Source organism: Pipra filicauda, unplaced genomic scaffold (assembly GCF_003945595.2).
Source record: "Pipra filicauda isolate LSUMZ 115617 unplaced genomic scaffold, ASM394559v2 scaffold443_size986076_pilon, whole genome shotgun sequence".
Taxonomy (NCBI): Eukaryota; Metazoa; Chordata; class Aves; order Passeriformes; family Pipridae; genus Pipra; species Pipra filicauda.
The window spans coordinates 958,086-977,668 of NW_024104580.1; the positions used below are offsets into that span (position 1 = coordinate 958,086).

Genomic DNA, 19,583 nt, shown 5'->3' on the forward strand with positions numbered 1-19,583 from the left:
AAAAAACAAATTGGCTCACAGTTCCTGAAGTAGGGCTTAGTGTTTAGCTAATTACAGAACAGTAGCAATTTTCCCTCACATCTGGCAAATATGAAAACATTTCTTTGCTTCCCTTCTCCATTTGTAAGCATCACCTGACTGGAGAAGGTCCCAAGGAACCTGTTCTAGCTGACTGCTAGAACCTGAAGCTGACTGCTTCAAATCAGAGCACTATCTGAAGTTGTGCATGCTACTAAGTTAGTGCTTTTAAAATAAAGATTGCTTAAGAGACAGATTACTTTTAAGAAGAAACTAAAAAGAAAGAGTTAATTTGTATGACATATTTTTCACCTAGGTAAACAGAAAAAAGTATTACCTCCTCAAAAGTACATTTAAAAGAAAATAAATGTTTGCTTTGGTATCTTCCTCTTGGTGGTGGTTGTGTGTGACTCAAACTTTCATGTGGCAAAGTCCAACATCTTTGTAAAGAAGATCTAGTTTGAAAGTTTTTCCTATTTTGAATTATTAATTATAGCTTGCTTTGAGCCACTATATAAAAATGATAAGAATTCGCACTGTTCCTAATTTCCTTCTGACGTTGGTATATTCAGTTTCTCTTATATGCATTACATTCACACCAAATTTGCACATTTTTTGGGAACAGGTGATCAGTAAGCCATTTTTATATTCACAGATCTAATTTCTATTACCTCTAGCTAACATACAGACAGTGCGTGCTGAATATAACATATTTATTTTGTAGTACTAACATCAGACAAGAATCTTAAACACGAAACAGAAAATGCGACAACATTCTCAGTTTAAAGCTCTAAGAAATATTATATTTTAAAATTCCTAAAGAAACCACCACACTAGATTTTATGGTTAATCCACAAAGCACATATCTTGCAACCATGGATATATAAATTGCAGAGCAAAAAGGACAGATGACTTTGTAGGAGCTTGTATACAGTAAGCAGCCATTAAAATCTGCAGATATTTGGCAGGGGGGAACTAAAAACAATGAGAAAGACTAACTGATACTAGGAAGCCAAAACAAATCATACCTGCAGCATTATAAGTAACTTACCAATAGAGATAGGGTTTATCCTTATCTACATTGATATTGTTTAGTGGATCCATACGAAACCAGGTGTTAAGAGTAAACCCATTTTGATAAGGCCACTTAGCAATAGGAGGCAATGCAATTGCCTGGAAGAAGAGAAAAAAAAAAAAGAAACAAAAAAGTTAATTTTTTGAGAAATACTGTTAAAGGTAATGTCTTTCTAAAATCCTGTTGTTCTAGATCTGTAGATCTGCTTTAACTTTAAATAATACAGAAAAAACTTCAAATAGTGCTTTTGAATAAATGTATTACTTTTCCATCTATTTTAAAATACTTTAATTTTTAACTACATAAATTCTATCACTAGAGGACACAAAATGATATTAACAGAACAAAAATAGAAAAAATACTTCTGCAGAAATTAAACTATAAATTTAGCTTTCAATAATTATTAATCTCATCTATAAACTTAAATATTAAATCAAATTGATCAACAGATCACACTATAAAGATTCATTGTTAAAACTACAGTATAAAAAAGGTTGTTCTCTGAATTGTAAGAGCACTATCAGATTTTTTTTCCTATGAACATCTATTAAGGTAAGAGACTGAAAGTTTTACTCCAATTCCCAGTTAAATACATCCATAGTAAGGGATGTCTTGGGAAGAAATTAAATTTTTCAATATTTCATTTTTAGGGGCTGACTGATGAAGAGGTTTCAGAGAACTCCTTATACCTGGGCAAGGCCCTGAATAACGATTAGGGAGGAAATGGAAGACATAGCAGCTTTCCAGTAGCTAAAGGTGGCCTCAAAGAAAGCTGCAGAGGGACTTTATGCAAGGGCATGTAGTAATAGGACAAGCGTGAGTGAGACTATTCTATGATTCTGTGACTGACTTTTCCATCATTTTTATATGCAAGTCAATTGCTGATATAATTTTAAGAGCAGAGAAATAGGAAAATCACAGTAAATTTTATAATTAGATACAGCAATGTGCTCTGATCATGCTAGTACTTAGGGAGACAAAAGAAAAAACACCAGTTCTGCTTCAAGCTTGGTACTAAACATTTAAAGGAACACCTTTGGGATATGCCTGCTGAGAGGGAGTTTCCTGCCTGAAACAGAAGAAGAGCTGCTTGATGACAAATGGGAACAACACCTAGGAACCACCACCACTGATGTCCAAATGGAGTGACTAACATGCCACTTACACAGACTGGTAGAGATGTAACACAGTTCTGGAAGAGCCCTTCAGCTGGGATAGTGAAGCAGGTTTCAGAAGCATATCACTAGACTGGTTCAGTAGACTCTTGGCTCTTTTTACTGCCACAGAAGTCTTGGTTATACAAGCAGCATGCACCTAACTTTAAAGAGGGCCAATCTGATATTTATCATGCCAATTAAAAATTATACTGTTTCTCTGTCTGATGTCAACACAGTGCATCACACCTGAAAACTTGAACTCAGTGCTAGTGAACTTCATTCTCTTCTAATGAAGTGCTTTGTTTTTTGGGTCATTTTATAAATATTTGCCCTTGGTCCACTTCAGAGGATGTATCCTCTCCAGAACTTCATAGTGTAATCCAACATGCACTACTCAAGAAGTGTAAATTTGAAACTCATACTTCTTGATTTACAGACTGAAGTCAATCTTGAGCGCTATGTAAAACAAAATCCTGGAAGGATCCAATCCAAGGAAAGAGAAATGTGTACCGGGCATTTCAATTAAGAGCTTTACGCTCCTGTAACTCATGCATATCTTTGGACAGGGAGGAATATCTGAAATTCTTTCCCTGCAAAACCTTTTTTGAACCTCTGATAAATTTAAGAGAGAAATTTCATTAGGGTTTGCCTCTGAAGTCCAGAGATGTCAAAGCAGTACGTGTCATTGTAGACATTCATATTTTGCAACATCTGTCTTGCTGCTGCATCTACTTTTAGCAGAGGTTAACTGTGGCTTTAATTTAGCAGTACGAAATGAAACTTTCCCTTTCAAAACTCATTAATTAATTCCTTACACAATCTGCACTATGCATTTTGCTGACACACCTGTTTATACAGCTGAGTATCCAACAAGATCAAAGAAGTCATTAGCAAAAATAACCCAGGTGTAAAAGAGCGATTTTCAGCCAGTTTATTTCCCTGATGCAATCTGCCAAACCAACAACTGTATTCACAAGAAATGGAGGCAGTGGTTTGTGCTTGAAGAAGATTATCAGTGCTACTGTGGTGGGGGAAAAAAGTTTTCCCCCTGGAGTTAAAAAAATGGTAACCCCCGAGGGGGTGGTGTCACTTGATGTGGACCCAATGAGCGCTCCTGCAAACTATAAACATATCACAAGCAGATCGGAAAAGAAGGATGTAGTTGTTGTTGGAGAGAAGTGGTCATGTTGTAGAGCCACAAGGAGAAGGGGAAGGAGCCCCTCTGGGGGGCCACAGCCCCCCAGCCCCTGGCTGGGGTCATAGAAACTCGGAAAAAGTATTAAACTGGACCGCAGCCTGTGACTGAGAAGCTGGGAGTTTTCTCCACCGTGAGTGGGCAGAGGGAGCAGTGGCAGAAACAGCACTGACTGGAGAACAGTGGCAGAGAGCCAGAAGAGATAAGGAGAAGCAGCAGAGACGGCCTGCAGCAACACCGAGAGAACTCTTGCAAGGAGAGAGAGAGAGAGAGCCAGCAGCAGAGAGAGAGCCAGCAGCAGAGAGAGAACTAAGCTCTACAGAGAGAGAGAGTTTGGGGTAAGAACTGAAACAAACTCCCCAAACCCCTCTGAGACCTCCTAGACAGGAGAAGGAAACGGACTCCTACTTGAGAGGAGTCTTGGAGTGCTGCAGCACCGGAGAGAGAGAGGAGCTAAGAAGCTCAGGCATCCCGGAGCTGGACCCGGACGGCCAGACGGAATGCAGAGGGGGTGGCCTTGCTCCCCCCCGCTGCTGCTGCCAAGCTGGCAGCTGAGACAGAGCACAGGAGCTCTGATAGAACTCTTGAGGCAAAGGCTCTCAACTGAAAGCTGCCCGAGACGTTCTGACTCAGGGGTGAATCCCCTGAGGAAGGGACCTTCATGGAGGTCTTACACCCCATGATATGATGTGGTGAAGCAAGTTTTGTCCCTGCTACGCAGCTCACGGAAGAGAGAGAGACCTTCGATTGGAGTCAAAGAGCCGAGAGGGGTAGAGGAGAACCCCCTTATGTGTATTAGAAAGAGACCCAGCTACAACAGTCCAGTTACAGCTGCTGCACAGAAGAAGAGATTGGCTGCTGCTCTGAGAGTGGAAAGGATCTTTCCTTTTCCCTTCTGGACTTTTATTGGAGGGAGAAGATATTGATCCATTGTAAGTACTGATTTATCATAGGAGAAATAGTTAAAGATTATGTATATGATACTGTACTGTAATATTTATTTGTACACTGATTGTAATATAATTCCCTTCCCCCCATATTGAGTCTTGTGTTGTGTCTGGAAAACCCATCTCACACTGGGGTGAGATGTGGGAGGGGGGCTTGGCCTCGGGAATTGGATTTTAGGGGTCTCAAATCAGGACAGCTACTGATAAAATGCAAGTAGAGCAGACTTCAAGCACTGGCATGAGAAAACAGGAATTTCAGGATTATTTTCTGTTAAAAGATTCTATGTTCTACCATAAGTATATCCTGATCCATACCAGAATAGAACTGAACCTCAAATATGGATTACTCTGCTTTACCAATTTGTATTTACTCTCAATAATCTATAAATCTGTATACAATATTTTAATTTATTTGTAGCTTTTTTTCTGAAAGTACATGCAGTGAAAGAGAGAATATCCATTTGGGAAGGTTTGGAAAGGAATACAATTTTGCCGTTGTAAGTTATCTCACGAAGAAAAGCAAAAAGAAGACTGCATTTAAATCACTGCCTTGATGCAAAGTAAACAGCTGTTGGAATTCAGATAAACAGAAAAATTTATAATAAAATGTATGACTAAGCAGTCACTGTAAACTGTGATGACATGCAGAAGATTTTCCTCAGCCCTTTCCTTTATATAATATCAATCACATTATTCTAATAAAATAACACTGTTCTTTGGAATTTTCATGTTTCACTTTTACAGTAACTTCCCCAAACAAAAATCTGCTGCTTGACATTCCATCCTCACAAGTGCAACTTCTCAACAACATAACTACCTTGCAAATCTATGGAAGAAAACGTATACACTACTCAAGCATGCATTTATCCTCTTACTTCCTTTTCACGCATTTCTGAAATGCAAATAAGGGACTATTTATTTCTTCCTGAAATTGTAGTATTTTGGTTGAAAACTTACTGCAGCACTACAGCCTGGGAAGTTGAAAAAGGTATCAGGCCCATGTCTCTGTGGCATCTGATTAAGGACTGATAATAATTTAACTGCGTGTCTTGGCTGTGAAAAAAAGAAAATTGCATAAAAGTCAATACAATCATTTTTGTACTCTATAGGCTACAATGCAAAGTGGACAGTTTTCAAACACAGCAAATGAACTCTGAAGTAGTTAGCAAAAATATTTCTTAAACATATGCTCAGTCAACATGAGAAAAACAATTAATTCAAGTTTATATGTCCCAGGAGACAATTTACGTTAACTTTAGTCTCTAATGGAATGACACTTATTGCTTTATCTGATCACAGCTTACCCAGATTCCATTTTCGCCTCGAAGCATGCTGAACAAAAGCTTCAACTCTTTGACAGTGATGCTGTAGCTGGCAAGAACCCCCAACATATCAACTAGGAGATCTTCAAAGGAAAATAAAGTTATTCTGAACTCTGAACTTAATTGTTTTGACAAAAAAAAAAAAAAAACCAACAAAAAATTAATACTTTTAAAAGTAAGTGTATTCACAAATTCTAAAAATCAAACTTATTGCCTTAAATATTTCACAAAGGATTTCATGTTCTCATTGCTTTGGCATTTTTTAGAAAAAAACTACATGCGCAGTTTTAAATTTTGCATCACACTTTGAAAAAAATATTAAATTTATGGAGAATTAATTGTTCCCATTTCACAACATTCATGACACATTAAAAACTTCTAGCTTGCTCCTTTCTGCTGTATACTTTCGGGATAAGAGTTCTTCCTTCCTCTGAAGTTAATATTTGTCAAAAAATTTTGACCTAAAAGATGTTTGTCCTTAAGTGTAACACATTATACTGATAATTTGTATAGTTCCCACATTTTTGCTACAGTGGTAATGCTTCTGACTTTTACTGGAAGGAGAGACCAGGGGAAAAAAAACCCTCCCCCCATCCAAACCCCCCCCAAACAACAAAAACTCCACCAAACCAAACCAATCAAAGCAAAATCTAACAATCAAACAAAAACAAAAGCAAAGCAAAAGACCCACAAGGAAAAAATTCAGAAAATCATAGCGAGAAAACAATAAAAGAGCACAATAAAAAGAAGTGATTGCTAACAAATTTATGTAATACAGCTCTCATTACAACGTCCCAAACCCCATAGACTTTTAGAGTAAGAACATTAAATAATCTGCCTTTCAGAGAGTATCAGGTTTAAACCTACTGCTAGTGATTGAATTTTTATTTTAAAAAACAGAATTTCATTTTAAGAATTTGTTAGCTTGTGGGATGTTGGACCTCACACTTTTTTCTGGAATAAAATGCACTACTAAGAATTACTATTTCCTCTAGCAGGAGGAAAAGTAATTTGCTCATCTTCATAGAGGTGGTATAAGAAATTTAATTCAAAGATCAAGCAGTGAAGTACAGAGTTTCCAAAACAAAAGAACTATGACACAACAGAATCAGCATTAACAAACTTTTCCAATCTGTTCAACAATCACAAAATCCTTCCCCACAAACTTGTAGAAAACATGGGCTTCTACATATAAATTTTTATTGTATTTGTATGGCTGCACGTTCTCCTTTTTCATTAGTGAAAGGATGACCCTTACAGAGTCTGACAAAAAGGAGTCTTCAGAAGTATACATTTTTTAAATGACACTTCACATTCATATTTTGTTTTAAAAGAAATTTTCTCTCTGCAAATCCATACATATGTGTTTTTTAGCAAAACTATCAATACCTATTGAATTTTTTCCACTAGGAGACTAGCCTCTGGACCTGAGCAAGCAAAAGGCATGTGTGAAGAACATTTACAGGAGACATAACAAGCTGTTCAGTGGGTGAAATTGCATAACAGGAAAGGCAAAAGAAAAGCACTGCAACTTAGCAGACATCTTCACTGTAAGATCTGAACATCCTAATGTTCAAGTACAGAATTTTTTTCCCCCTTTCTCTTTATTTAATGTTCCCTTTAAATTACTGCCCCATTATATTTGTGACAGAATCAGGGAAAACAAAATACAGCTAAGAAAACTAAATGTCTTGTTTTTCATTGTGGTGAATTCTATGACGCAGATCCTCTTCTAGTACCTACACACATCTGCCCCCTTCACTGTACAGTCTCCAGCCGCCAGTGTGAAGCTGGCAGTGATTTGCACATCTTGTACATGATCAGAAACTGAGAACAGTAACACACTGAAAACTCAGAAAGGGAAATAAGCACAAGTGAATACTAATCTTTGGCTGGGAACTTCTCAATTCTCACTTTGTAGTCTTAGCTTGCTTTCCAGATCATGCTACTTCAAATTATGCTTCCTTTACAGAGAAAAAATACTGTATAGAAGCAAAGTTGTCTTGTGAAAGTCAGAATAGCATTTAAAAAAATCTTGTAATAGATGACAAAAGTGTAAATTAATACAGTCAAACACAGAAATGATTGGCAGATTCTAAAAATCACTGAGTACGTGCTGCTTTGTTTCATTGTTATAGTCCTGTAGTACCTTATGGCACAGAAAAATTCTTATTTCTACTGAAGATGTTGATAACCTACAGGCATTAGAAATACATATTTATAAGTAATGAATTAAACATTGATGGACAAAAGGAAACATAAGCTCCCTAGCAATGTAACTGTGGGTAAAACAATGACCTGGAAGATTGAAGCCCAGTAGGTAACAAGTAGAGATAAAGCTAACAACATCTGTGGAAGTCGAAGCACTTAAGGTTACTTAAAGATATTGCTATAAACTCCTCTAAAGAAGGTTTGTTTCTTGTTTCAATATAACAAGATTTAAAAATAACTGCAATTCATTACATAATTTTATTCATACTTATTAGAAATCTCATAAAAGAGTCAGTCCACATCTGGTTTATAAATCCTAATAATCCACTCATCTATAAATGGACAAAGGTCAGAAAACGTACTGGAATTGGATTTTTTTAATATCTACTTTTTTTTTTATATTAAATAACATTACATATATGACTGGAATCTATGATCTCATTTCAAAAACATGATTGTGTAAAATAATATTAAGTCCAGAAGGAAAAAACAGGCACTTTTTCTCATTTTTAATGCATTTCTAATTTCTGTTAATGGCACCTTCTGAATAGTTTTATACTAAGCAATTTTCATATGATCTACAAATTAACCAGCAACCTTGAAGGAATGCTTAATGCAGTCATTTAATATGAAAATACAATAATAAAAGAGCCTGCCTGTCTTTCAAGTAACAACGTGTATATGTCAAAACAAATAGTCTGGCATTAACTTTAGAAGACATACTAAACAGTATTGGAAACCCAACTTCAGGAAACTGCCCTCATTCCTCCTTAAGCTTATAACAACAGACGACCATGAAATTGTGAATTTACCTCTTGTTGGTGCAGTAAACTAATTTCTACAGGTTGGAAATGTGATCATTTTGCCATTTTTCTTATGGAATGAGTTGAAAGAGCTTGTTAACAGTCCAACAATGACAGAGCAGTCAAAAGCCAACATTGTTGCTTGAAAACTAGGAACTGTTTCAGTGCTGAAGAATTTAGTAACTAGCAATTTTATAGCAATTACCTACAGCATCACAACAGAACTGTGGGAAATAAAATGACACTTGAGGGAGACATATCTACTCTGTAGTAGTTCAGGCTATTTTCTCATACATCATTCGGACTTCTGTGAAGGTACTACAGACACAGTATCCTAAAGAGTCCCTCAGAGCAGATGATCTGCTTCACTACTCATCACCTGGAAACAGAGAATTGTAAAAAGTGAAACCCTCAGGGAACATCCTGTGATGCTTTTTAAAAAAAAAAAAAAAAAAAGCAAAACACAGCACCAATTATCTATGAAAATATTTTAGTATTCTCATTTCCTTAACCACTGTTAAAAGGGCTGACCATTCCCTTTATTAGTACAATAGATTATCACAGTATAAAGATGACTTCTGACAGGTGCTGCTTCTGGAAAGCAACTTGAAATACAAATGGCAATGAGCCCATCTGGATTGCAATAGAGACTTTCAAGATGATTAGGCTTTATTTTTGACCACAGAATCTGTAAAATCATGTGAAGTGAGATATTTAAAGTGCTGAGAACCTCATGAATCTGACAGTCTTCATCTAAACAGACAGACAAGTTCTTTTCAGTGCAAAAGATTGGGTACGTGTTCATTTGTTGCTGTCTTACTTTCATAAAACCAGAGAAGATTGGCTTCAGACTTAGACTGGTCTTGAAAACATGCTGTCAGAACATAAAACAGAGATTGTGCCTGTCTTGTCTATTTAAACCCTATCTAGGTCTAATCACAGTGTTTCACAAAGGTACAAGCGAGATGACCTAAAAACAAACAAGCAACTCCCAGAAAAACCAAAAAAAAAAAAAAATCCCAGAAAACATGTATCGTTTACAGATGATAAAAGCCAATTTCAAAACATTGGGCTGACAGAGTAATACCGACTGTTTTGTGAAGAAAGTGGTACTAACTTCCTAGAAGTAAAAACTAACACAACTCTGATTCAAAACATCTTCCCTCAATGTTAAAAAACATTTTGGCACAAAATGTTTTACTTCGTTCCCTTGGAGTGGAAAGTTCATAGAAATACCTGGAGTAAAGCAGTTCTACAGTCATCTTGTGTCAAATATGACCTCAACATCTGCATAGCAGGTTAGGGAGCACAGATACTGCGTTAGTTGTCGCTGATTTTGTCATAAAAAATCTGACATTGAAATAGTTATTACAGGACCATACTTGTTATTTCTGACTTATTACCAACTTGTTACCATTTATAAAAGGGTGGTGAGGAGCTTACAGAAATCAAGAGAGAAAAGCAAATGATTAATTTTGTTGCTTCCATGTCTTATCAAAAAAAATTCTCAAAAAACTCACATTCTCATCTATTTACAGTTATCAGAGAGAGACCCTACAAAGTGTGATTCTGTTCAATCCCTACTCATGATATATAGAAAACTATTCAAATAATTTGAAACACATTGCAGATCTAAAATTTCATCAGAATTCCAATTTTCAGTTTTGATTTCAAATTACATATGGGCTCCCTTTGTCCATGTAAGCATACTGAAGAGCAAGCTTACTGATGTTTTTTCTGCAGAAGATCTCTTTCTGAACTACTGTGTGACTACTCTCAGAAAAAAGATTTATGAGGTAGAGGATCCATTAGAGTTTTTTTTAATGTACTACCCCTGGCTTATATTAATATCTGTACCTTCAGAATGATTTTTCAACTACCAAATGCTCCTGAAAGCCAGATCCTGTGCTCTTGATTTCTGACTTATAATTGGCTAAGCAATTTTTTTTAAATTCTCTCTAATGGAGACATCATTGCAGTCCTACATGCCATGTACAGAAGTACTACTTAGGGGATCTCAAATTGGACAAATTTTATCAGTGTGATTACTCATATAAGAACATTATTTCCATGAGTTAAACATGAAAAACTTCAAAATAGAAATGTGTGTTCTCATCATATGTTATAGTTAACACAGAATGAAAGAGTATCTTCAGCCTTATACTCTTCTAACATATTTACAAGTACTGCAAAACAAAACATACTTGGTGAAACACATAATTTGTGAATCTATTGGTCTGTTATACTTCAGTCTGAATCTCACAGTACAGTATTTAGCATAACACTTCTAATTTTAGCATTTACATATACATTGCTAATCAACAAGATGTTGATTATAACTTGCTTTGAAAAATAGAATGTAGCTTTTCCTAATACTTAATACTACAGATACCCTTATACCAAAAAAAAAAGAAAAGCCAAGGACAAAATCATTCCTCAGTAATCCAATTTTCATGCTGCTGTTATCCTCCTCTTCCTTCTCATGAGAAATCCTTGCTAGTTTACTGTTCCACAAAACCTGTTTATATGTCAGGAATCAAATCATCAACTAAAACCTTAGAATTAATAAAGGTAAACCTCTTCAATCTTTCTAAAGTGCCTCACAATTTAACTATCCTATCAGTCACAAACTATATAAAAATTACGAACTACTTTCAAATTGAGTTGAAAGAAACTGCCTAAGTTCCACCCCCAGGAAAATAAATATAATCATATGTATCTCTTCAGCTGCCATATTTAAATGTGGCAACCAACCCTGCTCCTCTAACCAAGTAATCCAGGATTACAATCTGTACCCTGTTACTGAGAGGATGTAGTATGGAATAGCATAAACTCCTTCAAACATACTCTGAAAACCTTAGCTGTGCAATAACCTCATCACTTATTTTCGGTAAGCAAACAAAGCATTTTTAACACCACAAAAAGTTATAGGATTTTAAAAGCCACATGTATAAAAAATTAAGAGATATGAGAGGAATCACAGCTATACATTAGGAAATGATTGTTTAACATAATTTATATGTCCAGCTTTAAAACCTATGAATAATTTCTGATATGCTGTAAGATGAGGTTATGTTTAAAATGGACCATAATAATTCTAATATCCAAATAATTAAAAATAATCAATGCTCTAAAAAGCCAAAATATTACCTTGTAGTTAGAAAGTATAACTGTTCAGTTTTTAATTATATTAAAAATTGCTTTTTTATCACCAAGATAACATTATCTTGTCAGACAAATTAACAGGCAGTTATTTTTAACAATGTATCTACATATATTTTAGACTAAGAATATATTTTTGTCGTTTTCCTGAAATTGATAAAATAGTAATTCTGACTCAATAGCAGTACTAACCAAAATATCACTTCAAGTAAAAACCAAGACATCCCACACCCTTTCATAATCACAAAACACTGGTAGTTCCAGAATGGAATAACATTTTATCAGTTGGCAATTTTTTACCTGCAATCATGTCGTCCACAGTACTCATCTTCAGCAGTACCTGTTCAATTAAGCCAACTTCTGTGCTAGTCTGTAAATTACGCACACTTTTACGTAGAATTGCTGTGAACATACTCCAGATTTCTGCTTGGCAGGTTACATCACAGTGCTCCAAAAGCTCTGACATGCATGTAATGCTCTCTGCATCCTGGATTATAAAGTTCATCTCTAGATCAAATTCGCCACCAACCAGCTAAAAAAGAAAACAAGAACAGCATTACATTGTGAAATACATAGTTTAGTGTCTTTCATACCTTCATTGTGACCAATACTGAATATATTTTACATGATGAGAGAGGCAATTTTGATAAGAGAAACTCACAGTTATGCTCTCTAAGAGCAAATTAACCATCATGCTATACAAAACAAAGCCTGTAAAAAATAAACACATAAAATATATCATAAAATACTACCTTCAATTTGGTCACAGTACTGAATGCAACATTTTAATCAAATCAAATCAAAATGTATTTGAAATATTCCTTTCTACGAAGTAATCGAAATGGTAGCCTGGCTCAGACAGATGTAGCGCAGAACCTGAAAAGCTCAAAAGCAACTGAGGCTTTTCTACCATTCTCAGAGGACACTACAAAATAACTTAGCTTTTTCTCTGGATATAAGCCAACTTTTGTCCTTAGTTACGTATTTGCAAGACCTTACTGCCCTTTCCATTGTCCCACCCAAACAGTCGTGTAGTCATGCCCAGGAAAAGAATCAGTGATCTGCTCTGGACCGACGCGGACACAGTAAATTTGCATAATTATATCACAGACCAGCTCATTGTGTGGTCAAAGAAACCTACTCCTGGTGAAAAGGAGAGACTGCACTAGGAAGGGCACAAGCACTCAGTCTGACTCCTGTCCATCCAGATACTTGCAAAACACTATCCAGAGTCCTGAGCTCTAATTAAATAGCACAACTACCAGGTCTGTATTAGGAGTGAGGGAAAAAAAACAGCAAAAGAAGATATAGTCAGATATATCTTCAGGAATGGAATTCAATAATTTTGATCAGTCACCTATGTAACTTAAAAAAGGTGAACTCAAAAGACCCTACTGAACTGAGTATGAAGATTAGTTTAAAAAAAAAATTTTCCTTTTAATGGCAAAAAGCTCTTTTAATTTTTAAGGAAACAAAGCCTGACTCTCATGCATCCTACTTTATCCTAGTAACTTGAAGAATTTTGAAAGCACAAATGTTACATTTCATAGAATCACAGAATGGTTTGGGTTGGAAGGGACCTTAGAAGATCATGTAGTTCCAAACCTGCTGCCTTGGGCAGGGAATCTTCTATTAGACCAAGTTATTCATGGTCCCATCCAGTCATCTCTTGAATACCTCCACAACCTCTCTGGGCAACCTGTTCCAGTTCATCAGCCCTTATAGTAATGAATTTCTCCCTAATATCTAATCTAAACCCATCCTTCTTTCAGTTTAAGACCTTCCCCCCTCATCCTATCACTACACGCCCTTGTAAAAAGTCCCTCTCCAGCTCTCTTGCAGGCCCCCTTTAGGTTTTAGAAGGCGATATAAGGTCTCCCTGAAGCCTTCTCTTCTCCAGGTTGAACAAACTCAACTCTCTCAGCCTGTCAGTAAGTCATTTCAGTAACTGCAAACATATTATAAAAAATTGAAAAAGAAATTAATTCTAAAATTATTCTAAGACATTCTTTTCTGTTTGTTTCATGAAATAATACAATTAAAATTGCAATGTTTTAATTAAAGATATTAAAGATATTCAAAGAATTAATCTCTTACAAGTGCATAATTTCAACAGTCACCTCTAACAGAAGGCAGTTCTATAGCCTACTTAAAAGCAGTTGATATTGCCTTCAAATTAAACTCCAAAAAAGAAACAAGTTGAAATACTACGCAAACTTTCTTTTGATGGCTAAACCTATCCAAATATTCAAAGACTTTCTTCAGACCCAATCTTCAGATAAAATTAATACAATTAAGCAAGTACTAGCTTTGGGTCCCAATCTAATTCATACTTTTCATTCACTTTCCAATTACTTTTTCTCTATCAATTAATTGCTAATAGACAATTTATAATTTTCCAACATAACAACTTCTAATATGCTACATATATAAATTGACTACCTTCTTAGTTCTCCTGAGATATTTAATTGCATTCAAATAAAACTATTAACCTAATTATAATTAGTACTTGTAATGGGTTTGTTACCCTCACTGAGAGGGAAACGGAAATAGGACAGATCACCTGATGTATATTTTACCAACAAGATATTCCATACTATGTTATGTCAGCTCAGATATAAAAGATGGGAAGGAAGTAAGGGTTTTCTTCTCTTCTGGATAGTTGCGTGGCGGTGGACAGGCTGCTTCTTCGGGGGAGAAGAGCGTTCGTTGTGAGGAAGTAATCTTTGTTGTTAGTTCTTCTCCGTGTGTATAGTTTTATAATTTTTTTTCTCTCTATGTACATATAAAGCCTTCTTTCTTGGTAGTTTCGGTTTTCATAGTTTTTCCATTCTTCTCCCTCTTTCCTCCTCCCCTTTCCCTCCAGAGGGAGGTTGGGCGCAGACCCAGTGAATACCTGGCGTTCAGCCAAGGTAAACAATAATAGTAATTTAATTTAAAACTTGTGACTGCATATCACATATTTACATATTTGGTAAACACACAATGTGTACCAAGGGAAGCCAAAAAAAATTTCAATATTAGAAGCACAGAATTTCTATGGTCATTCTTTAGAATCATGAAATTAATTTACAGAGCTTTTACTCTCTTTTCAAGAAAAGACAGAGTTTCTATTTCTGAAAACACAGCAACTGGTGCACACTTCACCAGCAATCCGGGTTGTTGCATTTTCAGATATCTCTTCACCTGGATAAACCTCTCTGATATTATGTTAAAAACACACAGTGGTAAAACAAGCACCTGTAGAAGACATTCAATTGAACTCACTTAGATGCTTACTCTAAAATGAAATTAAACACCTTCTGGAAGTATCTACTTTTTCCCATTTCTTTCCATGGAGGAAATCTAGGATGAAAAATTGTATTTGCAGAGTCTTCAAGACCGGGTACATTCAAAAGCCATCTGGTCACAGACCTGGACAACTGGCTCTAGTTGGCCCTGCTTTTGCAGGAGGGTTGGATAAGAGAATCTCCAGACTTCTGTTCCAGCCTCAACAATTCTATGTTAATATTTAGATACACAACTTTCAGATACCAAATTTAGGTGAGATGAATCCCACCATTTCATTTTGATAACATGGACTTAAAAACAAGGAAAAATCCAGTAATGCTTCAGTTGGAATTGAGGGGCAATACAACTGATCTCCTTTCCTCAAACACTATTCATGGTAAAATTCTTGCTCAAGTAATAAGCTAACATAGAATGAGTAAAACTATGTAAATAATTCATTACAGACTCTAAAATAATTCAAACTGCATTTGCTTGCTAATATAAATCAGGATACTAATATGTAACATTTAAAAGACTGAAACAGTTTCTATATTGCTATGAAGTGACGGGATATTTCAGTACTGTTAAAAACAAGCTGTCTCTCTTTATAAAACATCGCAGCAAATCTGTATCAAAATACACTGAATGCTAATAAAATTGGTTTTATGGAGAATCTTCTACTGGGCTACAAACTATCCAGTAGGATATTTGTCCATTTGCCAGAAAGAGATTTACAGTCCATCAGAGTGACTGCTTATTTCACCAAAGAAAACTTTGTACATTTTAAAATGTACCTGTTTGCCCATAACTGCAGTTTAAGCATATTTCAAGCCACTAACAATGATCATAATTATCATTAAAATCAAATTCCTTAATAAAGGGAACAAATTAATGAACTAATTAATTTAGGAAGGTGGGGGAGAGTAACTTCTTTAAAGTAGTCAACCTAAAAACCATCATGAAATAAAAATATTAACAGTCATGATAAAAGTAGTTTCAGATGACTAAGAAAATCTAACCAAAAATGAAGTGAGTATAAGAAATAAATTAACATGGTTAAATGGTGTTCAAGAAGTAATACAAAGCAACAAACTCTGCTTTAAAAAGCGAACAATCAAATGCAATTCAGCCAACAAAAGAAGTAAAAGATTCGCTACAAAAATGTATCCTCTAATGACATTTCTGCACCTGCATTTCCCAAGGAAGATGGTAGGTAGACAGTCTTCACAACATGGGCAGGTGATCAGTGAAGACCCACAGTGATAATGAGCTGGTAACATGTGCTGATACTAATGGAAGCAAGAAGTTTACTGAAGAGTCAGAAATCATTAAATTCAATTAAAATCCACCAACTACAGAGAGTTGTGAAGATTTTTCTGATATCGACTGGCCAGGCAACCATGATTAAAATTCAAAATTAGTAAATGCAAAGTAATACCATATTATTATAGTTTTACTCCTGTGTATGTACAGAATGACAGGCTCACAAATCTGATATTATCAGCCAGAAAAGAGATCTTGAAGTCTCTGTAGGTACTACTTCAAATAATTATGCCATATTAAAAACTGTCAGCAAGCAATTAAAAATTCATACTGAATTTACAACTTTATAAGTTGGGTACAACTGTGGATGCAACACCACATACCAAAAAGTTAAATCCTACTGCCATGAAATAACTTATTTTTAATAAAGTTTATAGAAGACTTCTGTAATAAGACAAATTTCAGCTGGAGTACAATATGAACACATAAATAGAAATCCTTACAGGAGCCAGCATACCGTACCATAAATCAGTGTTCTTTCCATATCATAGATCTCAAATACAATCTTTTTTCTTATGTCAAACATTCAGTCTTTGCATTCTTCAAGGGACTATTTAATATTCAGTAAAGATTGCTTTCACTGTAATTAAGTATCCTGAAATATTGCTTGTACTTTATGAAGCTGATGTATCATTTTTTAACTATTCTGCATCTTTCACAGCATGGCTGTAAGAAATGAATCAGCAAACTAATGTTCAGATCAAGGTTCCAAGTCAGATGACTGTGGTCAACAAACAACTCCTCCCGAAGTCGTACTGAACTGGTAGTAATAAGCAAATTAGACTATATTGCTTATCCTGAGGATGTTTACAATGACAGGTTGACACTTGCAAGTTGCTCCAAGAACCTACCTTAACCTACATCACCATTCTCAAATGCAGCTGCTCTACTCAGAATCTCCATTTTTCTGAATACAGTGGCTACTCTTCAGTTTCTGCCATTCATTATGTTGTGCAATAAAAGTGTTTCTTCCTAAGCTGCCACATCTATGTAGAACTTAGGCTGATCTTTTATGCCCTTTTCATCTAGAACAGAGATCTTCCCCCAAAACAGAGAAGTTGTCTACATATCTCAGATAGTATACTCATACCAGTTCTTGAAATGGAATAAAACATTTGCTGCTGAACATCTGTGAATGGCCAGTCTTTGCGAACGAAGATTTGGGAAGGTCATTACCCTTCGAGCCTGCGCAGTGGATTTTTTAGGTGAGACACAGTGTGCACTGAACTGAACCCACCCTTTAATCCTGAGGTTCATCTGCCGGGGCCGAGCGAAGCTCAGACGGTGGCAGCGAGGTCCTCAGGACGTAGGTTTGTTTAGAGTGACCTTCTCTTAGATGGATGGCCTTACAGGGCTGACGAGCTCCATCTGCCCGGGGAACTCCTCTGACCGGGAATCGAACCCGGGCCGCGGCGGTGAAAGCGCCGCATCCTAACCACTAGACCACTAGGGGGCCCCTTGAACATCTAGAATTAAATTGTTAACTTGTGAAAACTGGAATTATTTAGTATCAGATTTTTCAAATAAGGTTCTGAAGAATGGATTGAAGTTAACAGAAAATAGAATATTTCAGCTGGAAGGGATCAAGAACAATCACCTAGTCCAACTGCCTGACCACTCCAAGGCTGTCTGAAAGTTAAAGCAGGTGGATAACACCATTATCAAAATGCCTCTTAAACACTTACAGGTTTGGGGCAACAAACACCTCTTCAGGAAGCCTGCTCCAGTGTTTGACCAACTTCTTGGTAAAGAAATGCTTCCTAATATCCAGTTTAAACCTCCTCTGACTCAGCTTTGAACCATTTCCATGCCTACTGGCACTGGATACTAGCGAGAAGAGCTCAAAGCCTTCCTCTCTACTTCCCCTCCTCAGGAAGCTGTAGAGAGCAATTAGGTTGCCCTTCAGGCTCCTTTTATCAAATAAGAGATGCCATCTCAATTTGAAAATTCATCAACTGAACACAGCAAAAGAAACATAGAAAAGAAACAGGGCAGTCAATCTTAGAAGACACAAATGGAACATCAGCATACCACTGAATGGTGAAAAATTCAAATAAAGCAGAGGTACAAACTTATTCTAGGATGATTTAAAAAAAAATAAAAATCCTGAAGATATGAAGGTTTTTCAACACAATTTCATCCATGATTAAAAACCCCAAGCAACTGTCAAGCATAAGGATCTTAGGACGTGCATGAGATACAAAAAGAAATTTTAGAAGCATTTGCTATTTTTTTTGTTAAATGAAATACACTAGTGCATTCTGCTAAAGAAAGAATGACAAAGTAAAACAAATAGAGTAACAACAATAAAATGTGAAAATCTGAACTGCAGGGGGAGCAAATAAAACACTTTTGTTTGCAATTACTTTCAAGTTAACTAGATGAAGTATCAAAAAATTTTAATAGTCTATCTTTCCATGCTCTGCACTCATACTTTGGAATAAGTTTCATGGTCTCTAAACTGGATGTTTCTGTTTAATATTTTTCACATATTTCTTTCTACTTCTCTGATTTGCAGTCTTAAGAACAACTAACCAGTACTATCAAAACTTACTTTTAATCATTAAGACAACATTTTTCTCATCTTTTTTTGCTTCTTCAAATGTCCTCCATTTCAATGATGCGTACAAGGAGAAGAAGGCATTATCTATATCCATCTGCTATTTCTTTTCTTGTATTTAATCCCTACACAGTTCTGAGTAGGCAAAGATGCTTTTCAGTTTCACATTCATTGATCATAAAGTGAAATGTGACTGCACTTATCTACCACAAAACTAAAGCTCTTTATCGTAACCCTGTTTTCCCCCATCTACATTAGCAAACCTGTATTTTCTATATTTGTGTTGATGAAAAAAATATATTAGAACTATGTAAACCAAAGTGTTCAAGCATTTAAATCTCTGAATTTGCAATTCATTGCTGTCAAAGCAGCACTTCTTTCCAGCTTCCTTAAAGTTTGAATCCTATCAGCATTTATTTAAACAAAAATCAAGAATATGAATTCCAGAATACTAGACAGACAGTGCCACTGAAAAAAGTGAATTATCACAATAGTATAATTACTACAACCCTAACGACATCCAGGCCCAATCTGCACCAA

General features: G+C 35.8%; 1 protein-coding gene and 1 non-coding gene across 7 annotated transcripts in view; both read right to left on the minus strand.

Moving 5' to 3' along the window:
* The window catches only part of NBEA (neurobeachin), a 389,390-nt gene extending 376,973 nt beyond the window's left edge, over positions 1-12,417 (minus strand). For all 6 annotated transcript variants that reach the window (XM_039385864.1, XM_039385860.1, XM_039385863.1 and 3 more), the window contains exons 1-4: positions 12,191-12,417; positions 5,697-5,797; positions 5,350-5,445; positions 1,070-1,191 (exon numbers count right to left, since the gene is read on the minus strand). In XM_039385864.1, the coding sequence (XP_039241798.1) occupies positions 1,070-1,191; positions 5,350-5,445; positions 5,697-5,797; positions 12,191-12,395 (524 nt within the window). In that variant the 5' untranslated portion in view covers positions 12,396-12,417. The remainder of the gene's footprint in view (positions 1-1,069; positions 1,192-5,349; positions 5,446-5,696; positions 5,798-12,190) is intronic.
* Positions 12,418-17,864: 5,447 nt separating this feature from the next.
* Positions 17,865-17,936, minus strand: TRNAE-UUC. The gene has a single exon. It is a non-coding gene; the product is annotated as a tRNA-Glu (tRNA).
* Between the last annotated feature and the right edge of the window lie 1,647 nt (positions 17,937-19,583).